We start from the raw sequence: 11785 nt of genomic DNA, 5'->3' as shown, positions 1-11785 counted from the left end.
ATATATATATATATATATTTTGTCTAGGTTAGCCAACACTAGTTTACCTGCTTACCCTTTATTTGTTGCATGTTGACCTTGTATATCATTTTTCAGGTTGGTCGAGTTTGGTTCAGGATCATTTCAACTTTTTCAAGCTCGTTATATTATTCCCCAAAAAGATTCATTATTCTCGTGTGTCTTGGGATTTTAGGTAGATGGAGAATTGAATTGTACAACATCTTCAGGTTCCTCGAGCCTGGTTAAGGATTGTTACATTGTTTTAAGATCCGCCGAGTCCGGTTCAGGATCGTTACGTCACTTTCAGGATCGTCGAATCACTTACAACTGTTCAAAGGAGATGTGGTTCAGAGGTAAATAAGACTTTTAATATGGTAGATAGTTCACAACTAGTAGTTAACTGGATGGAAACCATCAGTGGAAGAACAAAAAACTGTTTAAAAGGAAAATATACTTTAGAAAAGTTTTAAACTTTCATCTAGTAAATTTCAAGAAGGGATTTCTTTTTCAAAATCCCCTTGCAAGTACTATTACAACCTATCATATGTAAACTGATTGGTTCTCTTAATTTCCTTATCAACCTGGTATGTGCTACCAAATTGAACTCAGACAACCTACTTGTCTTGTACTCCCGCGATTAGAGATCTCGCACATCATATAGCTAACCAGGAAATATATACGCGCAATCATTTCCTTTAAAGATTATTGAATCCCAAAAGGTAGATACTAAATGCGCGATAAGTCAAATATTTTGGCTAAACCGGAGCACGCCTCTTTCAGTTGGGAAAATGGGGTTATTGGATGTAATTTTTCAAGCCATGTATTCTTAATTTAATGATAAAATTGCCCCTGCTTAATTAATGTTAGAGAATTAAAGTTGTAGTAGAGAGACTAAGTGTTAGGGATGATGGAGAATTTCTTAACCAAAATTACCCTGAATTGGGGGATACAAATACATAAGCTACCAATCGTAATTGTATGTCCTATTTTAGTTGAAAACAGTATCGAGTCCATATATGACTATTATGGCCCAAAAAACTCTATAAAATTGGAGTTTTTTCTACATTTTACGATCGACAGCTATGGAAACGTATATCCGCGGAGTGCATCGCTTAGACATTGCTACATAAAGAATAAGATATTCACAATCAACATATGCAGATACAAATACTTGCCAATATTGACCCAAAAAATCAACCAAAAACATTTGACGTTATTGTGTTACCTGCTAGTTGTTCTTGATGTTCTTTGTGATTGAAGAACATCAAAAACAATCGACAATCATGTATATAGATACCACCTGATTCTAACAAATCGAAACTCACCCGTTTTTACTGATTTACATATCGATATTCGCCTTCAGTGAAAAATTAGTATCCAGACCTACAACAATTAGTAAGAACTCCCGAGCAAAAATTAATAATAGTCATCCAACAATTAGTAAGTCCTCACGAATAACTCGGGAAAATTGGACGAAGTGTCAAATAGTATCAACTATTTTTTTTAACCCATTTGCTAATAAATAACAAAATCCATAAAAAACAAAACACTTTTAACCCATGAATCAGTACACTTTCTAGCAAATTGGTACCCATATTGGCGGACATGAAATTTAATAGGGTGTTTACATATACATTTAAAAGTTGCTTTTTGAAGTCGAAAAATCAAAAATCGTTTTGGCAATAATTTTTCAAAATGATTTCTCGAAAAATCAAAAATCAGTTTGACAATAATTTTTCAAGACGATTTCTAGAAACAAAAAAATCAGCTTTGTGTACAACAAAATAGTTCTTTTTCTTACTTTTGCTTCTTCTGGTATCCAAATGCATTATATAACCCCTCTAAAGTCCAGACGGATAGAATTTCTTTTTCCACATTACAAATATTGTACTTGGAAATTGTTTGCTTTGGAAACAAAATATTTTTCAAACACCTTTACTTGGGGTTTAGTTGAAGTGACTAGTGAGAAAGTAACCATCCATACATACAACTCTACATACAAACACCACCACTCTCCCTCTCTCTATAGAAAACGATCAATCTCTCTTCTCTCTCTTCTCAACCGCGTTTACCTCAAAAACGCCTTTTATTCAAGCTCGCGCTTCTTCTCTGTTGCAGAAGAACAACACGAGCTACATCCCTCCCCTCCTCTCTCATTTTCTCTGCAACTCCATTTCTGGAAAAACCCTAGAAAAAACAAACAAAAAATCAAAACCAACCTCATGAAATTCACTCAGATCCATGGAAGAAGATAATCAAAATTCATCAATTCAATTCAGATCTCATTCTTTCAAACCCTAAATAGATCTAAATATTGTTTTGAAAACACTAAATCTAGTGCCTTTGTTTTGATTTGGGGATTTCATAAAAACAAAAAATGTCGTCAATGAAGGGTAGTAACAGTAGATTCTTCACGATCGGGTTGGTAACAGCGTGGTATTCATCAAATATTGGGGTGTTACTGTTAAACAAGTATTTGTTAAGTAACTATGGATTCAAATACCCGATCTTCTTAACTATGTGTCATATGACAGCATGTTCATTGTTTAGTTATGTTGCAATTGCTTGGATGAAAATGGTACCTATGCAAACAATTAGGTCTAGAGTTCAATTTATGAAGATCGCAGCATTGAGTCTTGTGTTTTGTGCATCAGTTGTTAGTGGGAATGTTTCATTGAGGTTTTTGCCTGTTTCTTTCAATCAAGCTATTGGTGCTACTACACCTTTCTTTACTGCTGTGTTTGCTTATATTATGACTGTGAAAAGAGAAGCTTGGCTTACTTATGCGACCCTTGTTCCTGTTGTTACTGGAGTTGTCATTGCATCCGGGGTAAGACTTCTAATCTCTCTGTCTCTCTAGTTTTATCATTTTTTATGTCAAAATTGCCCCATGTTTAGTTTAGTTGAATTAGTTATATTGACCTTTGAAAGAAATGAATTTGACGAGGTTATGGTTTCAATTGTGGGTGTTTTCTCTTTTGAATTGGATATCTTAATTGGTTCAGTAACCCTTAGTCATTGTGAATTAAAATTCTGATTTTAGTGAGCTAGTCTGAGTCTATTTACGTGGCAAGTTTGATCGTGGGTTATATGTTTACATCTTGGACTTGGTTAGATGTGATTTTACTTGAACTTATTCTTTGTATTGTGGATGCAGGGTGAACCAAGTTTCCATCTATTTGGCTTTATAATGTGTGTCGGTGCTACTGCTGCCAGGGCACTAAAGTCAGTGCTACAAGGAATTCTACTGACCAATGAAGGGTAATGTGTTCTACTAGTTTCCGCGGCTAACTACTGGAGCAGCGTGAAATGTATACTGAAATTTCTGTACTTGTTTCAATTGTTTTTTCCTGATAAGCTTTACATTTGCAGGGAAAAGTTGAACTCAATGAACCTCCTTTTGTACATGGCTCCAATAGCGGTGGTATTCCTTCTTCCTGCAACTCTTTTCATGGAAGAAAATGTGGTTGGAATCACGCTGGCACTTGCAAGGGAGGATGTGAAGATCATATGGTACCTGCTCTTCAATTCTGCGCTGGCTTATTTTGTAAATTTGACAAACTTCTTGGTCACGAAACACACCAGTGCTTTGACACTCCAGGTACGCCCCCATCTCTCAAATGCAGCTACCTTCTTCTATAAAATTAATCAGCTTCCCCCTCTAGATCTGTTCAATTGAATTGATAAATATTACTCCACTTATTATGGTTGAATATCTTTCATCTGAGTTTGTTTTAGTGTTCCAAGGATCGACTGACTATATGTTTTTTTGTGCACTTCTATGGTTCAAATTTTGCACCGCTGGAGTACACCTCTTTCATGTTTTCTATGCCTTTTATTGCATTTCTTTGTTTAGGTTTAATTGAGGCTTTAGTTTTTTATACCGAAAAGGGCTTGGAAAAAGTATTTGGTTAACATTTGAGGAAGCTCCTAGGGAGAATAAGCTGATAGAGAATTTAGGGTTAGTTTTCAAATCAAAGAGGTCATAGGGAGAGATGAGAAACGAAAGGTTGCAGGAGTAATTGTTGACTCCAAAGAGGTGTTACAGAAGCTTGCCTCTGTGGTTTGAATAAGATAATAGGTAATTTAGAAAAACCATTCATGCATTGAAACTAGGAAGATCCTTTTATTGCTGGAAAGCTTCTCTACGATATTAAAATAGCTCGAGTCAGGCAATTAGTTCTCCCCACTTTCTTTCCTTTTTTTCTTTTTCTTTTCTTTCTTTGTTTACGATGTTTAATTTTATGGGGACTTCTTGTGGCCATGAGATGGTGGACTCTTTGTTACGGTATCAGTAGATTCTCATGATGTGGATATCATATGTTTCCGGCGGTTGGAAGAAGAAAGTGCAAGGGGTTTGTCTTTCCTAAAGGTCATTTATTCAGTGTTTTGGGACACTAAATTCTAAAGTCATTTATTTCCATGTATTGATGATGATCTTATGAGCTATTATGTTATGTCAGTCTGTAAGTACAAATAATAGATTGTTAGTTACACCATGCTTCATAGCTATAAGTTGAACATAATCCAACTCGGTAAGAATCCATCTGGAAGAGTAGGATGCCCAAGCGTTCCCAGATGATATGTCAATGAAGAAAACCACTATCAGTTACATTAATCATGAACCATGTTTATTCCAGTTGTCACATAGTGTGCATATTTTTTCAGCCTGTTTTGTTCTCATGGAATTAATTTTAATTAAGCTTTCTACTCCATGTTACGTGGATGCCACTACCAGTAACTGCACTTATTTCCCATTTTACTTTTCACATCCAGATTATAACATTGTGTACTTTCAAATGCTTGGCACGATTCAGCACTTGTTCTGACTTTATTATATGTTGAGCGTCCAGGTTTTGGGTAATGCAAAAGGGGCTGTTGCTGTGGTTGTTTCAATTCTCATCTTCAGAAACCCAGTCTCTGTGACTGGAATGCTTGGGTACTCTCTTACAGTCTTCGGAGTCATCCTCTACAGTGAAGCCAAGAAAAGAAGTAGCAAATGAGAGTAGAAACTGCGCACCATGCGCTTTTTTTCTTTTTACATTGTTTTTACGTGGGAGGAGCGAAGAGCTTATTGCCAAGGTAGAAGCACATGCTTGCATCCAATGCCTTAGATTATGCCCTCAAAATTCTTTTTTGTTTGGGAACCACAAGAAAGGTTTCCACCTGTATCAACAGCAACAACCAACTTAGCGAAGACGTAGGGAAGTCTCAATAAGAACTGATTGGTCTCTCTTCCTGTCTTTTATATCTCAGTGCTAACAGTGAAAGAATGTAGTCAGCTTATTCTTTCAAGAGGTGTGGGGACTGGGTTGATTGCTCAATCAGTCTTTTTTTCATTTTTCATTTTTCTTTTTAAATGTCATCTCTTGATTAATTAATGATCTCATATTTAACTATAAAATTCTTATTGATAGAGTAAATGATTTACATCTTCTATTTTGCAACACAAATGTATGTTTTTGTTTAATTTATAATGGAAAACTATTAGCAAATGTAGTAGTTCAGATTTCACGGATCATTTATTTTCTGCTAATGGTAATTGGCTCATTTCCTCATCCTTCTTTTAAATAGGAAAAAAAGGCTAAAGCCTAAGAAACAACACACACTCCCTGTGATGCTCTGCCCATCATCAAACAGGGATCTAGGAATTAAGGTCGAAACAACATTCATTACCAGCAGATGAGTTTTGAAGATTACCAAATAAGGCATTAAGCTTGTAACCGTGCCAACTTACAGTTACCAACAGAAAGGTTTTGAAGATTACAAAATAAGGCATTAAGCTTCTGGCCGTGCCAACTGACAGAAGAGGTTATAGCATACAGGCTATGAATATTTTAAAGGAATGGAAATTCTTGTGTCTTTTAATAACACTCAGCTTAAGGACAAAGAAACATGGTGATTAAACTCAGCATAGCATGCGGATTAGTACCATGATTTCTCATGTACAAAGGTGAAAGGTCTAAGTTAAATGCTATAAGGCCTGTTTCGAACATTCTGAAGCCATGTAGATATAAAAGTTAGTCTTTCACCAAATCAAGAAAACAAAAAATCCGGGTTCTCTGAAAGGTTAGCCAGACACTGTCTGACACACCACACATCAAGAACCAAATGGAAGCTATTAAGCTGTATAAGCATGAATCATATGATCAGACACGGGCATAATAAACATGATCATTATAGAGAAACTAGACTTAATTTTTTAAACTTGATCAAGCATTAAGACTACACAAACTTTGAATGAAAGAGGCACACCTAATTAACAAATTATCCAAACAGGTCTGAAACTCTTAAAACATTTTAACATTTTAGGATGATCAATCTCAAATTCTACCCACTAAAGGATTCATAAAAAAAAAGAAAAAGAAAATCTACTTAAGAAACAGTAACACTACTTCAAACAAAGTGAAGAGCAATTAAGGACTCATTTACTAGAACAAGGGATAATGGTATGGCTGCCTCTCAAACTTGGGGCTTTGTATCTTCCTCATCTTCTTCAATCTTGGGAGCCAGGTAGAACCTAATGTAACCCATTTCAGCAATCTTGTATTCAACGACAACAGGCAACTCCGAAGACAAGCTGATAGTTACGGTGTTGGACAACGGTGTTGCTTTGGTGAAAGAGTTCATATATCGGAGTGCAAATGTTAGTGATACTGGTTCCTGCATCTCAATGACAGTAGCTTCTTCTGGCTGCATATGTTCCCCAAACAGATACTTCCATTAGCAAATCAAAATTTTCAAATGAACCAAAATGACTTATCATAGTGAAAACAAAGGATAAATTGCACATTTGTGTTTCAGTTCTCAATCATGGTGATCAACATGGCGCAGAACATGTCAAACATCTTGGGTTTACTCCTATTTGCTCAGTAATACCAACAAAGAAATGTATATATACTAGAGTACTAGAAGTAACAAAGGGAAAGAGATACCTTATCAACAGTTGTGTTCTGCCTGCAGACGATATTTGCAGTCCCAATATCACCCTTTGTGGAGAACTTCACACCTTCTTTTGTCACAGAGATTACAACTGCGAACACCAATAAGAAAACAACAGATCATTTTAGGAACCAGGACCAGTAAAAGGCTTATTTATGATATTGAATCAAGTAAGTTAGATACTGAAGGTTACCAGTATCTCCAATGGTGCTCAAGTCCTTGCAAATCCTTGCAAACTCAGCGGATGGCATCCTAACAATAGCTTGATACTCGGCATCCGGAATACCAAGATGTTCGCTATCAATGTCCATCAACTTCATTTCGAAATCAGCAATCTTATCCTGACCTATATAACAACATTTTATTTAAACAATCAACACATATCAAACAAACAAACAAACCCATAGAGGCAAATACTCAAACACTTCATCTACAATCCTCCCCAAAATTGCTGAGAACTCTTTACAAATCCCCTAAATCTTAACCCCCGAAACAGCATGAAAACCCTTTATTTGTACAAAACCAGAGAATCTGAATCTAGGGTATACTTCACATAAATTAAATAAAAAAGGAAAGGGGAAAAAGTAAACTTACTAGGGCTTTCAAACATGAAAGTAACAGTATCACCACCATCATCACCTTTAATGGTGATAATATCATCATTACCAGCACACTTCAAGATCTTTGTCAAGTTTTCGAGCTTCATACCCATAGAGATATTACGGTCACATCGATAATGTTCAAAACCTTCAGATCTAAGTAACAGGGCAACAAGAGCTACATGACTTGAATCCATAGCTTGTAGAGAGAACCCAGTTGCTGAACAATCAAAGTTTGCATCATTAACTAGATCTTTCAATGATTCCATTACTTTCTTCAACAAACTCCCTTGCACCAACCTTAGTTCCAACATCTTTACTATCTTCTTCTTCGACGACTACTACTAGGGTTTGGTTTTGGGGTTTCTGCGGACAGAAAGAGATTTCTAGGGTTTCGAAAGGAAAGAGAGGGAGATTTTAGTTCTGAGGAAACTGTGCAAAATAGAGTTTTTTAGACAGATGAAATAGGTTAGAGGGTTTGGTTATAAAGAAAAAGGGGAGAACTTAACGCGGGAATTCGAGGATTTTCCCGCGGTTTTTTTGAGATAGTGGAATTTTGAGATGATGGGGAACTTTTTCACGTGGGTGGAGGAAACCATTGATTGCTATTGGTTGTTGTTGTTGTTGGTCGCTAATTGTACGGAGTAGTTTTAGGGACTGTTTGTTTGTTGCTTAAGTTGTTGTGGAGTTATGAAACTCGTGAGGACAATTCCCACAAAATGCTAAAGTTGACAAATAATCAAATTCATATATGGTGTGTTTGTCTGGGGATTCTCGATTTCGGAGAATTATTTATTTTATTTTATTTTTTTTTTGATGGAAAACGAAATTATATTAAGACTAAAAGATATTGTAAAATAATTATATAATCTCTTTTTTTTCAAATATATTGGAGATGATACTCTCTTTTTTGACCTTTTCGTGAATGTGGCTAGTCCTGTGTTGGATCTTGAAATCCTCGCTTCTTTGGCTATTGAGTCCGCCGCTGCATTATGGTCCCTGATTATGTGTCTGATTTTTGCTTGAGGAAGTCTTGTTAGAATTTGCATAATGTCTTCAACAGTATTCTCAGTTACCCAAGAAGTGATCTCACTAGAATTGTTGATAGAACCAACCAAGATTTTGCAATCTGTTGCTATTGTAACACTTGAGAGGAGATTTTCTTCTAACCATTTCAAAACTCTTAAAAGCGTCTTTGCTTCTGCATGAACTGTTGTGAAAGCCAACTCCGAGGATTTATAGTTCTATGGAATTACAAATTTTGAAATTAATGTAAATTTTTCGTGTGTTTGGTAACTTATTTAAAATTCCTAGGATTCATAAAAATATCTTGTTTTAAAGTCCATATACCATTTGGTGTTACCCTTAGAATATTAAAATTGTATATGTATATGAGATTTAAAGTTAAAAAAGGTCCATGAATCCCTTGATAAGTTTCCCGGTAAGGGAGGGGTCGGACTACATATGAAGGATTTGCTGGAAAACTGTTTCGCGTGAGAAACGTGATTCCAGGGATTTGGCAACCAAACATTCCGAAGGAAACGTAATTCCACCAAATTTCATGAAACCATTGATCCCACCTCTAAACTTCTACATTCAAACATACCAACAATTTAAAAACTTCAATAGTTATTATAAGACCAAAAAAAAAATGACGTCAAAAGGAATTTACGAAAGGGCACCACCAGGAGTGGATCATGCTGCTTAATTTGACTCAACATAGGAAACTTACCATGTCCATATATAGTAAGGACTTAATTCTAAGGGTGGTGGTGCGTGGCCCCTCGGTGGAGCCTTCTTTCTGGTTAATTTCGTTGACGAACGAGACCTCAACCTGCTAACTAACTAGTTGTGCGGAAGATTCCTTCCACAACCAGCTTCTTAGAAGGACTATGGTCATTTAGGCCACAAAAATTTGAGGCAATAACATGTATGTGATGCCCTTAGATGTTCTGGGTTGCGTTATAGCCTTGGCCGAAAGGCCAATGTAATCTTCAAAAAACATTATCGTGGGAGGGATAGATCATTGCAGCGGTCCACGTGATAAGGTATTCAATCTGAACTTGGACATATGATTCACCCTACAACCAGTGAATGTGTAAAACCATCCTAGTAGAAATGTGAAGGGGGACTCCCTACCCCCCACAACACATACACCTCATAGCTCTGGAGATAGCATGATTGTGAAAAGGATGACTCCCCTCGTAACCATGTGGGTAGGGATAGAGTGGATGTCCTCACTGTGGTGGTCGTGAATGCGTAAACTCATTATAATGGTGGGTCCATTCCATGTTCCAAACGAACCCGGTGCGAGATGCGCCAAGGAATGTTGCTCCGCCTATGTTCCCAAGTAGGATTGAAAGGAGCAAGTTGTGTCGGGGCTCTGAGAAACCGACGAGAGATCTGCTATATATTTATGAGATGGAATCCTCCACCTTTAGCCAACCATGGACTTGCACCGGGACTATGGATTGAAGATTATTTGATTGGTAACGTGCTTAAACTTCTTATTTAATCAATTTATATTTTTTATTTTGTTGGATTCATCGTCTTTGTCATGAATAATGAAGCAAAAAAAAAGGAAAAGGGTAACATATTTTTTTTTGTATTTTTCTAATGGTCGTTAGATTTAGGTTTGTTATGGAGTAAGGGTATTTTTCATACATATTAGGTCCCCATCTTTATTTATGACATTTGAGTCATATACAATCCTCAAAGTTTAATACCATAATAATATGATTCTACATTTACTCTCACGTGTACGGAAGATCATTAACAGACTATGAGAGCTAAACCAGGCTCAAGCTCTGGTGAACCCTCTAGTCCCTAACAAAATTTTATAGCTTAAAGTTAATGACTAGAATATTTTCTGATTTCAGCTGAAGTAAGAATTTTGTTTAATGAATTCCTCTGGGTTGTCCTGCCTCTTTGGGGAGGATACCAGATATATTAGACGTAAATTATTTTTTACAAATCTTTCAAATTTTCTCAACTTTAATTATTGACTATAATAAGTGAAGGAATAATGGTTCTGTTTTTTTTTAAATAAGATCATGTAATCTCTATGATCAAAATATGGTAGTCTATTTACCTTTGTCTGTGTGTTTGTCTGTGTCTAGCTAGATTGATCGCGGGTGAATTCTATTATACACGTTACGTTACGTTAATAAAAACCATAAGCTAATAGGCAGGTTACGTTTCCATATACATTTCAATTAAGACACCTTGTTTAATTCATTTTAAACATAAAATTTAATGAAAAAAAATTGATTCCCAAGATAGTAACATTCTAGTCCCATCCCATATTGAACTCTGTTTAATATAGGCGGTAAAAATATATTCTATATAAGGCACTCCAAGATCTTACCACAACAAAAGCACAAATAAGCTGAATGATGAAGAAGAAGATAGGTCAAAGCCCTTCTTAAAAGACATACAAAGGTTAGAATCTTCCTAATTTTCTAATGAAATATATGTAAAAAAAAAAAAATTAAATAATAATTGGGTTTTCCTATAGGGAAAATTAGGCTCAGGCCTCACCCATGGGTAACCCATAATGTGAGGCCCTTAATTAAAAGAAGTTTAAATCTAGGCCCCGAATTATTAAAAGACCTTGATACCTTTATGTATATTGGCAAGCCCGTAATTAAATATAATTTAAATGTAGGCCCAAAATTATTAAATCTAGGCCCGAAATTATTAAAGTACAGTGTGAATGTGAAAACAGGAGTTACACATGCATATGGCATGTGTATCCAGAAGTGACACATCCTTATGACATGTGTAATGCAAAGTTACACTTGTATATATATGCAAAAAATAGACATCAAAAAGAAAACATAAAAAAATACATGTATTACTTTAATATTCGTTTACAACAATTTTTTAGCATGTGTAAGTAGAATTTACACACACATTTGTCTAGTGTAATCGAGAGTTACATATGCGTCTATCCAGTGTCATTGAGAGTTACACATGCATCTGACTTGTGTATTCAGCGTCAACTCCAGTTCCAGCGATACCAATACCACAAATAAGAAAACCATGACTGCGGTTCCTGTCTCCGTATAACACAAAAATAGTTTCAATGTATATAGAACATATAATAGTTTCTTAGATTCTATAGAACCTTACATATAATATTTCATGAAAAATGAATCAACTTTCTGTTAATAAAATTACCAAAAATAAGAATAACACTTTTTGCATGTGCATTTAGCATCTGTAACTAAGAGTTACACATG

The 11785-nt window shown here is 35.7% G+C and overlaps 2 protein-coding genes across 2 annotated transcripts; one reads left to right on the top strand and one right to left on the bottom strand.

Moving 5' to 3' along the window:
* The first annotated feature begins 2003 nt into the window (after nucleotides 1-2003).
* On the top strand, nucleotides 2004-5439 carry LOC113341178 (probable sugar phosphate/phosphate translocator At3g11320). The gene is made up of 4 exons (XM_026586160.1): nucleotides 2004-2830; nucleotides 3158-3261; nucleotides 3373-3601; nucleotides 4854-5439. Exons 1-4 carry the CDS (start codon nucleotides 2378-2380, stop codon nucleotides 5001-5003), a joined length of 936 nt encoding a protein of 311 aa, XP_026441945.1. The 5' UTR covers nucleotides 2004-2377; the 3' UTR covers nucleotides 5004-5439.
* Nucleotides 5440-6214: 775 nt separating this feature from the next.
* LOC113341149 (proliferating cell nuclear antigen) lies at nucleotides 6215-8003 on the bottom strand. The gene is made up of 4 exons (XM_026586139.1): nucleotides 7537-8003; nucleotides 7136-7288; nucleotides 6936-7033; nucleotides 6215-6693 (listed from the first exon to the last, which is right to left on the bottom strand). Exons 1-4 carry the CDS (start codon nucleotides 7853-7855, stop codon nucleotides 6463-6465), a joined length of 801 nt encoding a protein of 266 aa, XP_026441924.1. The 5' UTR covers nucleotides 7856-8003; the 3' UTR covers nucleotides 6215-6462.
* Nucleotides 8004-11785: the final 3782 nt, after the last annotated feature.

The sequence above is a fragment of the Papaver somniferum genome, unplaced genomic scaffold (genome assembly GCF_003573695.1).
Source record: "Papaver somniferum cultivar HN1 unplaced genomic scaffold, ASM357369v1 unplaced-scaffold_25, whole genome shotgun sequence".
Taxonomy (NCBI): Eukaryota; Viridiplantae; Streptophyta; class Magnoliopsida; order Ranunculales; family Papaveraceae; genus Papaver; species Papaver somniferum.
Note: the sequence above shows the minus strand (reverse complement) of the source record. Positions and strands in the feature narration are given on the sequence as shown.